Source organism: Pongo abelii, chromosome 9 (assembly GCF_028885655.2).
Source record: "Pongo abelii isolate AG06213 chromosome 9, NHGRI_mPonAbe1-v2.0_pri, whole genome shotgun sequence".
NCBI classification, from domain to species: domain Eukaryota; kingdom Metazoa; phylum Chordata; class Mammalia; order Primates; family Hominidae; genus Pongo; species Pongo abelii.
Genome location: NC_071994.2, coordinates 85,628,090 through 85,647,015, shown reverse-complemented (window position 1 = coordinate 85,647,015; position 18,926 = coordinate 85,628,090). Strand labels below are relative to the sequence as shown.

At 40.7% G+C, this 18,926-nt stretch overlaps 1 protein-coding gene, 1 long non-coding RNA gene and 1 pseudogene across 25 annotated transcripts in view; 2 read left to right on the top strand and 1 right to left on the bottom strand.

Annotated features, from left to right (window-relative positions):
- Positions 1–12,771, top strand: part of DLG2 (discs large MAGUK scaffold protein 2) — a 2,173,778-nt gene extending 2,161,007 nt beyond the window's left edge. For 6 of the 22 annotated variants that reach the window (XM_054526102.2, XM_054526106.2, XM_054526104.2 and 3 more), the window contains 3 exons: positions 944–1,053; positions 5,687–5,778; positions 7,868–10,252. In XM_054526102.2, the coding sequence (XP_054382077.1) occupies positions 944–1,053; positions 5,687–5,778; positions 7,868–7,974 (309 nt within the window). In that variant the 3' untranslated portion in view covers positions 7,975–10,252. Of the gene's footprint in view, positions 1–943; positions 1,054–5,686; positions 5,779–7,867 lie in introns of all 22 variants that reach the window. The other 16 variants (XM_054526113.2, XM_054526110.2, XM_054526109.2 and 13 more) reach the window with 7 other exon arrangements.
- LOC129048943 (uncharacterized) overlaps positions 1–18,926 on the bottom strand; it is a 153,348-nt gene that overhangs the window by 129,852 nt on the left and 4,570 nt on the right. The window lies entirely within an intron of this gene.
- On the top strand, positions 10,567–12,771 carry LOC103889420 (uncharacterized; annotated as a pseudogene).

Sequence of the window (18,926 nt, the reverse complement as noted above, 5' to 3'; positions counted from 1 at the left end):
ATACATATATTTTTTTTTTTGAGATGGCATTTCACTCTTATTGCCCAGGCTGGAATGCAATGGCGCGGTCTCGGCTCACTGCAACCTCTACCTCCTGGGTTCAAGTGATTCTCCTGCCTCAGTCTCTCAAGTAGCTGGGATTACAGGTGCCCACCACCATGCCTGGTGAATTTTTTGTATTTTTAGCGGAGACCATTTTGGTCAGGCTGATCTCGAACTCCTGATCTCAGGTGATCCACCCACCTCGGCCTCCCAGAGTGCTAGGATTACAGGCATGAGCCACTGCACCCAGCCAACCATATATTTAAGTTAACCATTTTTGTGTCTGTCCTCCACTAGACTGAGTACATTGCAGACAGGATGTGTACAAGTACTTGGAAAAATTCACATTATTCTCCATCTTCCACACTGAATGTTGGGCAGGGTGAGACAATGAGGTGTCTATTTTTTCCAACCAACAATTCTGTTAGTGCTCCAGACTTGGGTTTGCATGCTCCTAGCACTAAATTATTGGGCAAGTTAGTTAGTGTGAGTCTTCTGTAAAATGCAGCTGATAATACCTACCTCAGAGATTTGGGAATTTCTTCTGACAATTGTGTTCAGAGATGGTTTTTAAACTTCATGAGAACAGACTCAGTCACATAACATACGGCTGCATGTCATCTTTGTGTGTTTCATCAGGTATTTAACTGAGAGAACACATGTAAAATGTCTAGTCCAGTAGCAGACACTTTGTAAGGGGCTAGTTAGTGTTAGTTATTGTAAACACTCAATGATGACCCTATATATCGATTTTTATTTACTCTTTGCAGTGATCTTTTTCTGACTTTAGAAATCCAGCATCCCCTACCTTCCTCTAAAACCTACATACATTAGTTTCCTTTTGTTGGATTATGGCTATGTTTTCTATATTAACTTCATATTTTTCTTCTCTTTCTACCAGGGCAAACACTGTATACTTGATGTATCAGGAAATGCTATCAAGCGGTTACAAGTTGCCCAGCTCTATCCCATTGCCATCTTCATAAAACCCAGGTCTCTGGAACCTCTTATGTGAGTAGAGGGCATTGGAGGCCTTCATCCAACTGACTCCCTGTTCTGTATTATACTGCAAATTACTAACAGGATTTTGCTGGGAATGCTTACAAATGGGAAATGCCATTGTTGATTTTTCAGCATTCTCTGTCTTTGAAGATATATCAATGTTCTTTTAAACAACTAGAAACATAATGTCAGTGATTTCTTTTTTTCACACCCCTCATTTTAACAATAATAGTAATTCCTTAAAACTTCTTCAATAACGTTTCCTGATTTTTATTGTTTTACTTCACGGATTGTTTTCTTTGTTAGTTTTTGAGATTTTGTTGTTTTGAGGATAGCTTGGCTTGGTTTGATTTTTTGGTTTGCTTTTGTTTTCCAAATGATAGGACGCAATCATTTTTTAATTGTCTCATACTTCTGAGGCAGGTCTGTAAGTAAATCTTTTTAAATGTGTAGATTTTTTATAGAGAGAGCAGACAACGTTTGAGACTTTTTTCATTGGCATTTTCCTTGGTTCTATAATAGAATTCTAATGTTCCTTAATTAAAACTTTACATACATAGAACATTGTTCTTAATAGAGTTTTCTTAGTAGCGTGGCAGTAAAACATCTGTAACTTAAACCAGTAGCTTCATACCTGTGCACTCAGGGTTTTTTTCTTTTTTTTTTTTTTTTCTCTCCAAAGGACTTGTGAAATAATTTCTTTCAAAAATCATTAAACAAAGTGGGCAGACATTCACAATCTGACTTTAAAGTCAGTATAGGCAACTCCCATTCACAAAGGTGAAGCTACAGTAGATAGAGGTAACCAGAAAAGGGGCTACCAGCAGGGACCTGAAAATTGATCAGGCAAGATTTGGTTCTTTGCTTTGCCACTGATCAGTTAAGTAACCTTGGGCAAGGGCAAATTGCTTGACCTTTCTAAGATTTAGCACCTCACCTCCAAACGAGGCATACTAATAAATACCTCATAGAGCTAGTATAAAGGTTAAATAACAAGATTAGGAATTTAGTAAAGCTGTTCATATACTCTTTGGCATACGGTAAGTACTCAATAAATAATACCTATTATTATTATAAAAGATATAAAATTACTTCATTATAAAGGAATAAAACTATTTTATCATTATAAAACACATAAACAGTACCTGTTCCATGACAGTGCAAGAGATAATGCCAATGTGTCTGTCATGAGGGCCTTGATCAAATATTGCCTTCATCTGGACCTCAAGACCATAGTGTTTGACAGGGTTCAGGAGTGAACCACAGAGTACTGGAAATCAATGTTTATGGGAAGACTGAAGAAACAGAAACTATTTAATCCCAGCAGTGAAAGCAATTGCTTACAGAGGATATTAACTAACTGTTCTGTGTCTCCTCTGAAGAGGAAGAAGCAAAGCAAACTGCAGCAGCTGGAATGGCAGCTTGAGAGAATTAAGTTAAATACATAGTTGAGCTCTGGGGAAATAGCCAGAGATGTATCTTGAAAGCAGAATATACTCCCATAAATAAAAAATGGACAAGGATTCTTACCAGGATAAAAAAAATAAGATCGGGAGGTCAGTGACAGTACCTTCAGCCCCATGAATTTAGGTATTAAATTATAATATAAAGAGTTTTTCCCACGGCTGGCACATGGAAAAATATGTACTAATGATAAAATAATGATTCTTAATATTATCATCCCCAATAGCATGTATTAAATTTCTCCTTGTATAGGATACTATGTCGGGCATTGCACAAAGTGAATTAAGCAAGTACAAATTTCATGATGTAAAATTGATTTATAATCTGTCAAGAGCCTCATAAATATAAGTAATGCTAACACTGATGAGAAGAAAAATAGTCCTTACTTCCTGGGAACAGCCATCTTAAAGGCCTCTTTCAGAAATAGAAAAATAAATCTTCATATTGTGAACACTCAGTGGGATAAATGGCTTCCCAGGGGAATGAGGCCTGAGGGAATGACAGCAGTGGCACATTTGGTCCAGTGTGATATTGGGAGACAGTCCCATCTGGCACTCCATAGGAGAAGGTCTACTGCCTTCCCCAACTATGAGATGACTTATTTTAGTTATGCCTTAGGGCACTGTCACAGCCACTTATCACCAAGGAAAGATAAACGTACGAAAGGCTGGATTTCACAATAAGGACAGTGAATCTGACATAATTTGCTGCAGCCATATTCATAGGTCTCAAGTGCAGTGATGGTGACATTCAGACCAATGCAATCTACCTATTAAAGGCTGGATGTTTACTTTACAGTTCACTCTTTTCCAAGGCTTTTACTCCAGGAGCAAAGCTGCCATGAATTGCCCATTCCCCAGAGAGGAGTGAATGCTAGGTCAGCCGGAACAAAAGCATGGCAGCTGTCACATTTACACATTGATACATCATCACACACATTATTTCTCAAGTGCATCATCCACATCAAATCACAGAGCTTATTAGCACATACATAGCTGACTCTTCGGAGGAGCATAAAATCAAGGATGTGTATGAAAGGGATGTTCTTTTTATATTGTGCCACCATCTGACTTCTTTCCCTTCCCACGTGGCAATGTCCCTTCAACCAGCCACTTCCAGTCTGCTTTTACCTTCCCGCTCCCATGATGCTCTGTGTTTACTTCTGTCTTCGACTATCTTATAATTATGTTTATTTATGTAGCTCCCCATTTGTTCATTCATTCATTCATTTACTCATTTATTCATTCAACAAATAAATGTTGAATCAGTCTCCATGCCACATGCTGACAAATAAGCCATGGTCTTTGCCCTCAAAGAATTACTGATCAGTCAAGGACATAAAATAAATTCACAGGTCAGAGGATAAAAACCTAAACTAAGTCATTGCTGTAATCAGTAAAAAGGGAATTCAGAGAAGACAGAATTCTTAGAAGGCAAGTCGAAGAAGATCCAGAACTATGTGATTTCTTTCTTTGAGACAGGGTCTTGCTCTGTCCAGCCCAGGCTGGAGTGTAGTGGTGCAATCATGGCTCACTGGAGTCATGACCTTGTGGGCTCAAGCCATGTTGCCACCTCAGCCTCCCAAGTAGCTGGGACTAAAGGTATGTGCCACCATGCCCAGCTAATGTTTCTATTTTTTGGTGGAGACAGGGTTTCACCCTGTTGCCCAGGCTGGTCTTGAACTCCTGAGCTCAAGTGATCCACCTGCCTCAGCCTCCCAAGGTGTTGGAATTACAGACGTGAACCACTGTGCCTGGCCCACATGATTTCTTGACATCTGGAGCAAATATTCATCTTTCTCTGAAAAGTGTCCCTTGGTTTAGCCCAGCATCTTCTCCACCCACGAGTAACATCCATTCACAGCATGTAGAGCTGAGACTGTTTGGAAGAAAAATTATACATACCACCCCTCAGGACAAGATGAGTTTAGCAACAAGAGTTCAGGAAATTCTCACTTCTTTATATTTCAACCATTAATGTCTAATGTCAATATATGTGGGGTTTTTTTCCCAAATAAGCCTCTTTTGAAAGATATCAAGTCTTGGTATAACAGGAAGTCTAACTAAAAATTGGTTTAAAAAACCAAAACCTTGAGTTCTTACACCAGATTACTCTTTGTTAAATACACAGCCTTAAGCACATCCCTTCTTGCCTCTGTTACTTGCTCTCGAAAGGAACTGACTAAGGCCAGATGTTCCAGACCCAGATCTCTGGCTTCCTAAGCAGCATGCAAGACGTTAATGATTTCAGAAATTCTGCATGCACCTGTTATGCATCCTGATCAGCCAACCAGATTGCATTTGGCGGGACATGTTTTTTTTTTTTTTTAACACCTGGAAGACCTGGAAAGATATAGCTGCCAGTAGTTAAGAATCAATAGATTAGGTTTTAGAGAGAATTCAGGAACTTTTCATTTCTCTCCCACCTTGATTTATCCTTGAGCCTTTTTAAAAAATTTATATATAATAGTTGTACAAATTTTTGGAGTATACATCATATTTTAATACCTGTGTACAATGTGTAATGATCTAATCAGGGTAACTGGAATATCCATCACCGGAAATGTTTTGGGAACATTACAGTTCTTCTCTTCTAGCTATTTTGAAATATTCCTATAACTGCATTTTATACCCCTTAACCAGCTTCTCTTCATCTCCCCTCCTGCCTTCCCTTCCCAGTCTCTGATAACTACCATTCTACTCTCACATTTCAGAGAGTCTGAGATACACTAGAACAAACTCCAAGAAAGGGTGGCCAGGAAAGTTCAGATTTAGAAATCACATCCAATGAGGGGATAGATGAAGCAATAGGACAGTTTATTCTGAAGAGGTAGAAGCCTCAAGACACACTTAAGCATTTTACTTAAATATCCTAGGGCATACCATGGAGGATATTAGGTCCCTGTAGAACAGGGACCAGTGACTACAAATCATAAGGAGACATATTTGGCTTCAATCCAATGTGGGACCAAGAGACTGCCCTTTGAGACAATGAGCTTTCTGGCCGGGAGTCCTTGTTGCTGAAATTATTCCAGTACAGAGGAGTCCTGAATGAAGACTAAAAAGCTGTTGCTAAGATTACACTATGTTTTCTGCAGGATTTATCTTTGCCATACATTTTAATTTTTTAGGATTTGGAATATTCCCTTTATGTTCTAATACAAACCCTCATTTCCCAGGGAGATGAATAAGCGTCTAACAGAGGAACAAGCCAAGAAAACCTATGATCGAGCAATTAAGCTAGAACAAGAATTTGGAGAATATTTTACAGGTAAGTTCACTTCTACCCTGGTAGTGTGAGAAAGGGGATAAATTGTCTGACATTTGGCATAGAGAGGGCTCTGGGCCTGGTGTACTTGTGCCCTAAAACCTTCCTGTTGAGAATCCCTAATATCTGTTTCATATACAAGGAGTCTCCCTCTGCTTCACCCATTTTGATGTAAAACCCTGGGTTCTCCTGAGAGTTCAGCTGCAGCCAGCTCCCAGGTTCCCATCAGCCCTACCCAAAACCATGGGCAGGAGATACCCCTGAGCTATCTCCTACCATGAAAAGGATTTTAGGCATTGCTACCTCATTAAACTATCTCCCTGATATCATCAGAAAACTTGAAAAACAAAATTTTAGGGCTCAAAATGGTCAGTGTCCAAAGCAGCTACTCTTGAGAAGAAGCCTGGAGGCCTCCGTTCCCTGCTCCATGAGCTATCATCAGTGTCCCCATCAGCAGCAAGTGAACAAGATGCTTGAAACTCTTCCTCATGTTTCAGTTCACTGTGTCAAGTCTCAACCAAAACTGCTTTTTATTTTTTTCTTTTTAAATGTTTCCTTGGAAACATGAAGGGGAATAGAGGTTTTCTTTTTCTGGAGAGCCTGAGTTCTGAGTTCTCTATTCCTATATGCTTTCATAGAACACTGAGTAATCAGACTTTGTGAAATTTGCCTTACACCTAGTTCCCAGAGGTTTAAAAACAAGAACTTTCGAGCTGGGCTTATGCCTCTAATCCCAGCACTTTGGGAGGCTGAGGCGGGTGGATCACCTGAGGTCAGGAGTTCGAGACCAGCCTGGCCAACATAGTGAAACCCCGTCTCTACTAAAAATACAAATAATTAGCTGGGTGTGGTGGCAGGCACCTGTAATCCCAGCTACTAGGGAGGCTGAGGCAGGAGAATCACTTGAACCCAGGAGGTGGAGGTCGCAGTGAGCCGAGATCGTGCTACTGCACTCCAGCCTGGGCAACAAGGGTGAAATTCTGCCTCAAAAAAAGAAAAAAAAAAAAAAAAAAAATTCCAAGAACTTTCTTCCTGGATTACCATATGTGAAATTAGATGTTTTATTTTTTACCTTATTCAGAATATAGAAAGTGTCAGTGTCTTAGCAGTTTGTAAATATCTTGAATCAGGTAATATTAAGTAATCTTTCTGTCAATAACCAAGATATGAGCTGTGTTTCATCCTAAAAGAACATCCAGGTAGGAAAAACAAAACAGTGTACATTTTGACAGTGGTTTATATTTTGTATACAATACAATAATATATTCTGAGGATTGTTTTTAAATATCTAAATCATCTTTCAGTAGTAATTTATTTTTAAGACCTAGTGTCATATGGATAATACTGATGTGTTTTGGAAATCTTTCTACAAGATAACTTTTGTTCAAATGAGACAATAAAATGTACTTAAATCTACTCCAAGTGACTTAGTGTTTTAGGAAATACACAACTGAGCAGTTTGTTTATATTTCTTCCTGTTTATGTTTCTTACAAATAGTAGACTTATAGTATTCTCAGTATGAATAGCCCTGTATGGTAAAATCTCAATTTACCAGAGATTTGGGGAATTAATGGGTTTTCCTATTAAGGGCTTTGAGGGTTAAGAGGTTAACTAAACTTCCCTCTAAAATCTTCATTATTTCCTCGGTGTCTACAATATCTGAATTTCTGCTGCTCCCAAAGTAAGTAAATATAGAGACTGTAAGGCCAGTTTTCTTTTCTAAATAGGGAGCTCTCAGTCTGAAAATTGATCATTGCCCAGCTCAGTGCCTGGCTCAGAGTAGGCACCCATAAAATATTGGTTAAATAGATGAGTGATAAATTGTCCAGTACTACAGACAGACATGTAGAAAGTGCAAAGACTGTGATGCATTTGTTACTGATCCAGGATATCCATTGAAAGCATTTTTTAAAATCATGAATGTAACTTTGCTTATATGAATTTTCTGCTTCTTCTTACTAATGAAAAATGATATGAAGCTTCCTGATGAGTCGTCTGCTACTGATTTGAGCCTCCAGTGTGTAAGTGATGATTGTTCTTCACCATCCAGGAAATTATTTCTAATTCTGGGTGTGTTTGCTTTTGTTACAGCTATTGTCCAAGGAGATACTTTAGAAGATATATATAACCAATGTAAGCTTGTTATTGAAGAGCAATCTGGGCCTTTCATCTGGATTCCCTCAAAGGAAAAGTTATAAATTAGCTACTGCGCCTCTGACAACGACAGAAGAGCATTTAGAAGAACAAAATATATATAACATACTACTTGGAGGCGTTTATGTTTTTGTTGCATTTATGTTTTTGCGCTCAATGTGAATTCTCATGAATGTACAACACAAACTGTATGAAGCCATGAAGGAAACAGAGGGGCCAAAGGGTGGGACAGAAAAGACATTGCAGTATGAAGGAAGGCTTTGGTTTGCTCATAGTGCCAGGTGTAGGGATGAACCTCTGACGGGCTTTCTGCCCAAGAGATGAGAGCCTCCTCACCCCAGCAGATGTCCAGAGCTGATTTAGCTGCAGAGCTCTCTGTGTCTTTTGCTTTAAAGAAAAATTGCCAGCACTCGAACCTCATCAACCTTCCCATGACCCACATCTGTAATTGGTACACTTTGAATTTTATAACTATGCACATCTCTTGATTTCTTAACAAGCAAATGAAAGAGAAGGAAAAAAGAAAGGAGTCCCTTTGGAGACCACATACTATCAGGGAAGGATAAGTGTGTAGTTTTTTGACTGGCATCTGCAAAGACAAGAATTTCATAAAATTTGCAAGTGTATGGAGGACTAACCTCACTGACAGGAGGGGATTCCACCTGGGATTAGCTTTATGATTGTTGATTGCCTATTTTGCCATTTATAAACTGAAAGAAGGCACTAAAGATGAGAATAATTTATACAATAAAAATATATTAAATGTATAGAAACAAATTTCTATAGGTCAAAAAAGTTTTGTGAAATATTTTGTAAAGACTAATATTGAAAGACTAAATGTATGCAACATCAGCAGATGATCAAATTCAAGAACTGAAAGTTGCACTCTCCCTTTTGTTGCCAATGATCCGTTAAGAGCATCTGAGTTCCTTTTAAGTCTGACAAAGACTTCTTCCTCACTTACCTCCCTTCCACATTAGTGATACACTCTCATGCAGCACATCCCTTAATGAGTTGCCCTCATGGATATTTTTGGAAGACATTTGGTTAATGCATTTTTTTATGCTGATGGCTTTTCAGAGACAAACTTATGCAAATGATCTAAAGGGAAGTTTTTGCTTTTCTCTAGTTAAATAACCTGAGCCTGCCATGCAAATAGTTGAATAACTTTGTTCCTAGTTACTGACATACAATTCTTAAAGGACCATTTAGCATTTTGGCCAACAATGAGTAATTAGGATTAGTACCTTTTTGTTTTACAGAGTAACTGAGAGTTTTGTAACATCCGGAGACGGTATTACAGCCAATGAGAGATCTGTTCCTAGATGCACTATTTCTTTGAGGAAGAGAGAGAAGAGAAGTGTCTGGTTGGGGGTGAGGGGTGCAGACTTTTTTGTTTCTATGTACGGAGCAAAGACATAGAATCACACGGAAAGACAATGACTTTGAGCTCAACCAATTGAACTGCCTTTCTTGGAGCTGCACCTGGACCAAGTTTATTTTTTAACAATTATAATAACGATGATTTAAAAAAAGAAACCTCCCAAAGCCTATAAACTGAACTAGAAGAGTTAGTTTCCCACTTTACAGTGGATGGCGACATCAGCATTGCTTTTGCCCATGGTGTTTAGAGAGAGACTTTTCAGTGATAATAACCACTCTACTCTGGGTTCTGTGCATGCCCAGACTAAGCCCCATCGCCTTATTTCTGGGGTACATCCAGACCTGGCAGGGATTCTGCCACACTGTGCAGCAAACCAGCATGTAGGCTGGGTAGGAGAGTAAGAGATAGAGCCATCAGAGTGATGGGGCTTCTTCACAGTAAGAACATCAGAGCTTAGAATGAGAGTCTCTTTCCAAAAACAGGCATTGTTCATCTTACACTAAACATCATTGTCTGCCTGGCTGCAGTCACCAAAACAAAACAGAAATGCAAAATTATGCATCTTCCCATAATCCTGAGGCTTCCTTTGCCAATGGAAGGGCTAGCAATGCATTTTCCCTCTCATGAAAGTTAAATTTCCAGAGACTTCCTTAGATTGCTCAAAATGTTAAAGATACGTCCATGTCTGCAATTCGCCAGTTTCAGGTCAAGGCCTACTTTCATCAATATTGCTCCCAGAAGTTTTCTGACACCAGAATGCCATTCCTGATCCCAGCTCTATTTTTAGGCCACCATGATAACTTCTTTGGTTTCTCAACTGAGCATGCAACCATTTATTTAAAAGACTGTCATTAATGAGTAGATGTTTTCGCGGGTCGTGTGATGTGCTTTCCATTTACTAGTATTGCTGTGGCTAAGTACAATCAAATTGAACCACCAACCCTTGGTTTTGTAGTAATATAACTATTTATTTTCCTAGTGTAGATGCTTTCAGATTAGAATTGGCATTTGCACTGATTTTTTTATGTAGATTTATATAAATATATAGATATATATATATTTGCTTGAAGAATCACCAAACAAATTGGTGAGAGGGTCTTTTCCAATAGAATTTACACCTCCATTTGTTGTGTTGTCTTGCACTTCCCAATGTTGATGTCTCTATGGCTCCAATGAACTGGTGTACTTTGCAGCAAATCTGATGACTTGTACGGAAATGGCATGAAAGTTACCCAGATTACATCTGGTGCAAATGCACTCGGAGCCTGGGGCCAGACTGGTGCTAACAATGCAAACTTTGTCCAGAGCTCTCTCCAACCTGAAGGCTTGCTGGGGGTGCAATGTCACCTTCACACATGCTGGGCCCTTTCAGAAAAGTGCCAGATCGTGTAACTGGTGCTATTTTTCATGCTCTGGTACAATGTGTAGCACCACGGGGGTCTCAGCTTTACCAAAATCAAAATTCCATTTGTCAGCTAAGTGCAGAGGCATTTGTTTTTTGCTCTCCTCCCACAGAATTGTCGGCCATTTATTTGCAGGCCTTTTGCGGGATTTCTTGGCCATTTATTTGCAGGCCTTTTTTCCCAGCCCCAAATTCTTGGGTTGGCTCTGTCTGCTTAAAGAGCCTGTCTTCACAAAGCTGCACTCCGGTGCCTCTGTGCGCTGTCTTAGATCCTACTGCCGGCCCTTCAGGACTCCGAGCCAGGAAAGAACTCTCCAACCTCTGGCTCGAGACTCTACCTTTTTTCTCATTCTTTTCCATACTCTCCTCCTCCTTCTATTTCCGACTAATTCCATCTCTCCTTTTTTTTTTGTTCCTCTCCTTTTTCTATTCCTCCTTCCCACCATCTCTGAGTTGTTGACTTTCTCCTATAATCCTTCTCTGTTCCCTTTCTTTTTGTCCACCTCTCCTTTAGTCTCTGTTTCTCTGCCCTTCTTATTCCTCTTCTGTCCTTTCTCCTCCCCTCACATCTCTGATCATCTTCTCCTGCACATCCCTGTATTGATTTTTCTGTCCTCTAAAGGGCTCATGGCTGATTCAGACAGCAAGTCCATGCACTGGACTAATGACACAAACACTTTAGGTCGCCGCTTCACCAACTCAGCCCAGAAAGTAAAGCTGAGCATGAGGCCCTGACCTGGAGCCTGCTCCAGCCCGCCTCCCAGAGCCAGCCTGCACCGTTGCCCTGGCAGCGATGATGCATGTGCTGTGGGCCCTGCCGGCGCCTGAATGCCTCTGCCTGAACGCTGCTCCTAAGCGAGCCCACTCCCAGCACTACCGCATGGCTCTGAGGACATTTCCTTTCAATAAAGGCAGACTCTGGCCCCAATTATTCTGATAGCAAACCTCTTCCTCCTCATTGAAGCCATGCCATCACCTTGGTTTGGAGAGAGACATTTTTTTTCCCATTCATAAGCTTTCTTTTTGCCATTTTCATGTGAAGCCCCCTCTGCTTTTCAGCTGGTGATTGCTCTGGTGAGACTGAATGGACTTGCTGGTGAAATGAAATCTCTTCTTTCCTGTCTTGGTCCTGCCTAAATTCCTACAAATATATTTAAGCCAAGGACTCAGGCTAATTCCTAAGTTGATCACATTAATTTGTCACTCCTAGAGGGAAAAAGATCAATTCCCTTGAAGCATGTGGAGTACCTCCTGTGACAGCTGACTTGCCAGGGGACTCCCTACAGAATTCTGTGATATACATTTTACTTCTGTGTATGTATGGTATATATGGTACGTATACCATGTACACACATGTTACATTGAGTATGAATGACTGTGGTTGGAAACCCACACACACACTCAACTCTGTAAATATCCTTCCTCACTGAAAACTGTGCTTTGGAAATCATTTCTTGTACAGCTGTGCAGTTTCTTGTAACAGCTGAGGACAAAGCTAAGACAGGCGGACAATTTAGACAAAGATCATCTAAAGAGTACAGTATCTCCCTAGCAACTCATGAGGACAGACAACCAAGTGGCAAGGTTGACTCCCAATGGGATGGCAGACTTTTCTTCTCTCCTTTTTGAGTTTGTGTTTCCTAAGTGTTTCTTAACTTCTGAGTGCACCAGGCTGTACCCGTTAGATCCTTTCAATATGACAGTTTTGTGCTTCTCTCTGACAGGATGTTTCTCCATCGAGCTGTAGTGCAGGATGGGAGGGAGGTGGGAATACTCCTTGCCTGGGCTGGAGTTTACAGAGACACTGCACAGCTTACACTCCTGTTAAGTGTAAATATTCAACACTTCCATTCCACTTGTGTAAAAAATAAAGCACACAAGATTATAAAATCAAGATGTATATTTCATACTCAGTGTGTCTGTGCATATTTATTGCGTTTCTAGTTGTCAGCGATGGGTGGCCCCATTGTAAAAATGCCTGATAGAGTGTTTATAAACATGTCATGGTTTTATTATAAGCTATAAATATTAAAACGTTTTATACTTTATAGCAAATGATTTTCTCCCAAAGCATAATTTGTCTTATTTCATAAGGAAAAGAATCACTCATGTCTATTTTTATCAATTTTGTCTCTGATTCCAGAACTAAAATGCAATTAGGGTGGGTATGCCCTGAGAAGTATTGGCACTGCTGAGAGGAAGTGAAAGTGCTGTTTTTGCATATTCTTAGATATTTGGTCACCATCTTGCCTGCTTTTAATCGGGATTTTTCCAAAAGTGAACAATGTATTAAAAGATAGATTTTTAAAGATGCTCACAGCTATGTGAGGGGAAAAGTCAATTTCCCAGTGTCAAACTGTGGGATTCCAGAAGATATTAAGGATACAGAAAAATAATTTTTTTCTTATCTGAAACATTATGCAAAGAAAGGCATAAACTGGGAAGGAGGTATCATTGTCTTATACACCTTGGAGCTCCAAAGATTTGACTATATCAAAAATGTCAGGTTTGGGAATCTGGATCTGCCAGATAATGTTCTAAATTTTTCACTTCAGGTTAAATACATGCCTTGTCCTATTGACATTTAGCCAGGTTTGACAGCTAGAGAACCAAAACAAATTCTACTCATGAAAGAGGTGAAATTTTGCATCAAAGCAATTGCTTTGGATTATGCTTTGTTTCATGATAAACTATCATATAATTGAATCAGCCATTCGGGAAGCCAGACTAGTTGTTCATACCATCCTGGCCATCAGGAATCTGCCAGGTGTCCTAAAGCTGTCCTTGGTGCTGGGTAGTGAACAAAGACTCTCAGACATGGTATAAGAAGACATTGACTGAGGCTGCAAGACTAGTGTGGACCTCAAATTTTGACAATTATGCAGTTTTCAACATTTGCACAGTCACACCTGGTTTAATATTAATGGTGACACTGTACACAAAGCCAGATTCACTTCAATAATGGATGTGTTCATAAGGAAAGAAGCTAGAAGAGCATTCAGCTTTTCTCTGTGTCCTGTTTCATGTCTGCAAAACAGTTTTTAAACCATGATCATACTCTGAGGCCATACACCCAGTGAGAGAATTTAAAAGCCTCACCAAGGCACAAAGCTAGGTAACATCTGTACAGGGAGCCACAATGAGACCCATCATCTTTAAAGTTGTCAAGGGAGGATGTGTTCTATGGATAATAACCCCAATTTCTGTTCTCTGTCACCTTTCCCTTAGGGACATCTCAGAAGGCACCATGGCTATCATTAGACTGATCCCCTTCCCTCTCTAGTGTTACAGCCAAAGCATCAAGTCCAGGCCTTGTCCCTAATGCCCCTTAGCACTCTTAGGACAAAGCTAGAAAACTTGGGTAAACTTCGCTAAAGCCTGGGGATAGCAAAAGGAAAATAAAAGATATTCTGATTTATGGTATGAGCTTAGTGCCCAGCCCCTGGCTTGCTGACATGAAAGACACAAGCTATCTTTCCCCAGCCACCCAGGAGTCCCTCAAGCATAGCTAGACCAGACGTCAGACCCTTTCCTCTGTTGCAGCACACCTGAGAGGCACTGTATCCATGCTTGACTCAGCACCTGCTACATTAGGTGCCTGCTGTCTCCATCACAGGCTAGAATACAAACGGAAATGACTCAGTGTGGCTTTGATTACTCCTTAATTGTAAACTTCAAAGGACAAATGATTTGCAACATGCTTCACATCTCAATATAAGGCATCAGTAGAACCTCACTGGTCTAAACTAATCAAAGCCCAAAAAGCAAGGTCCATGAGAGACACTAGTTCTCTCCCACCCTCTTAAGGCCTGTCTTTCCAGTTCTGGGTCCCCGTCTTGTGTGGACGATTGAATTAGGTAACATCTCCTCTTCAACACTTCAGAAGAATGAGCTATGTGAATTTTGAACAGCAGAAAACTAACATCTATACCATGAGCCAAAGATACAGAACAGGCTTCATTCTAGGAAAATATAATTGACTCTATTTCAATCTGAAAGACAAGGAAAGGAAGAAAAATACTTTCTTTTCAGCAGGCATTAAAAATTTCAAATTCTTATAGCTCTACATAGCAAATTACAATGAACAGTTTCTTAATAACAGAATTAGTCCCTCAGAGAGAACAGTTGATTTCTCTAACAAAAATATGAAACCAACAAGCTAAAAGGTTGGATCCTAATTGGATTGTTGGATTTTTGCGAGCCACACCTGTGTCTTTGATATTCTTAGTAACCTTTCAGCAGAAATTGTGCATGCCACCATGCTCCATCATCTGGCACTTCTGGTATGAATAACCCTTGTGGTGAGGAACTGTCTCCACTTGGTTTCCCAACTGGTTCCTTATAACATCACTCATCCTAATTTACTTGAGCCAACAAATCTGGCTTCTAGTCTGCAGTCCTTTTCCTCAGCATTTGGAGAAGCACTCTTGACGATCTGAAATTCTTCAGAGTAAAAAGTTATAAAGGCTGGCCAGGCACGGTGGCTCACGCCTGTAATCCCAGCACTTTGGGAGGCCAAGGCAGGTAGATCACCTGAGGTCAGGAGTTCGAGACCAGCCTGACCAACATGGAGAAACCACATCTCTACTAAAAATACAAAACTAGCTGGGTGTGGTGCCGCATGCCTGTAATCCCAGCTATGTGGGAGGCAGAGGCAGGAGAATTGATTGAACCTGGGAGGCGGAGGTTCTGGTGAGCTGAGATAGCGCCATTGCACTCCAACCTAGGCAACAAGAGCAAAACTTTATCTCAAAAATCAAACAACAAAAAAAAATTTATAGAGCCTGGGTTCAAGACCAGCCTGGCCAACATGGTAAAACCCCATCTCTACTAAAAATACAAAAATTCGCCAGGTGTGGTGGAGGGCACCTGTAATCCCAACTATCCAGGAGGCTGAGGCAGAAGAATCGCTTGAACCTGAGAGGCAGAGATTGTAGTGAACCCAGATCGTGCCACTGCACTCTAGCCTGTGTGACAGAGCAAGACACCATCTCAAACAAACAAACATGGTTATAGAAAATGTGCCATATATGAAACTGGGTTCAATTAATTCATTAAAATTTGGAGCATTTACCCAACATTGAATATGCAAAGAAAGACTAATGTGCTTAATTAAAATTACTGCACAAGGAAAACATTTCCAAAAAGCTGGCTTTTTAAATTATTTATTTATCTAGTTATCATTCCTCACACATTTGGTCAGCAAACAATAAACACTTGCTAGGAGCCAGGCTCTATTAAGATGGTAAAGTAGAAAATGAAATAACAAATGCTCAGAGCACTCTCTGTCTTTTCGAGGAATGTAAACCTAGTAGCAGAAACCTATTTTAAAAAGATAGTTAAAACACAGATGCTCTAAAACAGACCAGTAAGTGCATAAAGACTCCACTCCAAACAAGTGACCTTGACATCCAGAAATCAGATGTGCACCTGCTCATTTGCCCATTGCTCACACCCTGGGAAGAGCCTGTATGGCAAAACTAAGTCTCTTCTGTGGTGTTCCTGAATCTGTCAGCCTCCTGATATCCCTACCCAATCCCACTGGCCACTTGAATGGTCTACCAATACCACTTGGGATCCCAACACATCCCTGGGGGAGAGGTGAAGATGGCAGGTTAGCACAGACTAACTTGCCAGGTGAACAAAGAGCGGTAGGCAAGGTAGGCAGAAGATATGAGGAGGTTAGTCATCCAGAACCGCCATTCCTAACAAGTGGCAAGAATTATCAGGAAGCAAGAAACAACTTGGGTAATTGGTCAGGAAGAAGGACAAACCAGGTACTAACAGGATAAACTAAAGCAATGGAGAGTTTCTGTTTTCTTTGCAATACACGGACTATTCGATGCATCAAAGATCTGCTTCAAAGTAAAATGGTGCAATGAGGCCTTCTTTTCTGATATAATTTCAAGCATTACACACATTACTTAGAGTCATAAGCAGGGTTTTATTCCCTTGGAAGGGTAGTTTCTTGACCTGGATGCTTAAATCAAAAACATGAAATAAGAACTAAAGGGGAGGTTAAACTCAACTTTCAACTTTATGAGGTAAGTATGTTGCTATTTTATTAACCCAGGAAACATCTTAACAAGACTTAGAAAGAGGGGTGGTTGAAAGAGAAAAATTGATGTATTGAGCCTATAATTGCCTTGGTATTTTACAGAACAACTTCTCAGTTGTTTAGTGTCAGACATGACCTTGACGTTGAAACCCATAGATAATCTCCAAATCCATTTTTAGTTAATCACCTTACTCCCTGAAATTTTGTCCAGTGTTTCAGACAAAGGTCAACACTGTCAGAAATGTGGCTCAGCACTTTCGTGGTGTGAGGGATCAATGCACAGGGATAAGTTACTGACTGTAAAAGGAAATGAGACTGAATAGTGCAACAACCCCTGGGCTACCATCATTGAAGTTGTGCATTTCACCCAATAATCTGAAGCAAGTCCACAAGAAGAGACTTCTAGTGCAGTCCCTAATTACTGGTTTGCCTGACTCCCTTATCACATTATAATGTGGTGCACAACAAAAGCATGTTCTGTGTGTCCTGGGACAGGAAAGTTCTATTTCGTAATTATGTTCCATTGGAAACAGAGCATCACAGAGCAGGGGCAAGAGTTTGGCTTTGGTGCCAGCCTACCTTGGGAGCCTGCAGAAGTTTATGCCCAAGTTCTATGTCCCCTTCCCCTCTGTTAACTGCTCACAGAGCTCTCTGCAGCACTAGAAACATCACCCAGTCCTATGTCTGCATGAATGGGCATCTCTAAATGTGTTCTGGGACCAGAGGCATGAGTATCACCTAGAGCTTGTTACCATGCAGAATCTTAGGCCCTACCCAGATCTACTGAATCAGAATCTGCATTTTCACAAGATTCCTCAGGGATTCCATGCATGTTAAAATCTGCAACCCATGGTTTACAAAACTGAATCAACTATGAAGAAAAGAGATTGGAGAGAAATATTTTTTGATAATCAAGAGAGCCACTAATTTCAATGATCAAAACAAAACAAAACAAAAAAGCAAATAGCAGAAAAGGAGGAAAAGGAATGTCTCTGATAGTAAGCAAATAGCTTGGTGGCATCATCTTTAAACTTAGAAACCCAGCCAATCTCTGACAACTCCAAGGTGGAGAGGGGGGTTGCAAAATTCTATAAAGTACTTGATCAATAGACTTAAACCTAGGACTGGTTATTTCCACTGTACAGACCGAGGAGGCAATCCTTGGCTTGCAATGTGAAGGATGACAAAGCAACAATACAATGTCACGAGTCACAGCACTGACCTAAGAGCAGACCTGGGTTCAAATCCTGACTCCATTCTTTACTAGTCATGTGATCTTGTATAAGGGACTTAACATCTCCCAGGACAAATTTTCTCACTGAAACCTGACACTAACAATAGCACCTGCCTCTCTCACATTCAGAGAGCTGTTGTGAGAAACCCATGGAAATTGCCTGCTACACAGGAAGCACTCAGTCTCAGTTGTCATTATCGTGGTTAGTCACTGATCTTCCTGACAATCATTTGAAAGAGACGAGGCCATTTACTTCCCCATTTTATTTTATTTTTTATTTTGTTTTTGGACACAGAGTCTCCCTCTGTAGCCCAGGCTGGGCTGCAATGGCGGGATCTTGGTTTACAGCAACCTCCACCTCCTGGGGTCAAGTGATTCTTCTGCCTCAGCCTCCCAAGTAGTTGTGATTACAGGCACACACCACCATACCTGGCTAATTTTTGTATTTTTAGTAGACACAGGGTTTCACCATGTTGGCCAAGCTGGTCTTGAACTCCTGACCTCAGGTGATCCACCCACCTCAGCCTCCCATAGTGCTGGGATTACAGGCATGCGCCAGTGCACCTGGCTAGTTTCCCACTTTAAAGGTGAATAAATCAGGGCCCAGGAAAGCAGTGATGCCCCTACGACTGCACAGCTGGAGGCAGAGCTGGCCTCACACTCAGGCTTCAGCTTGCCTAGTTCAGTGTCCTTTACTGCTAGCCGGACAGGCTTGGTGAAAGTGAATGAAGGCTCTGGTCTGGAGAGCAGTGATTACCAGGAAACAGCCAGAAAGCTGGCCTGATGGACTAGCAGCCAGCCATCTGCCTACCACCTGAGTCACCCTCCCTGACACTCCACATTGGGAATGAGTTACTCTGCCAAAAGCCAATGATAGCATCTGGAAGGACTTCTCAGCAAGTATGAATGCAGGAATTT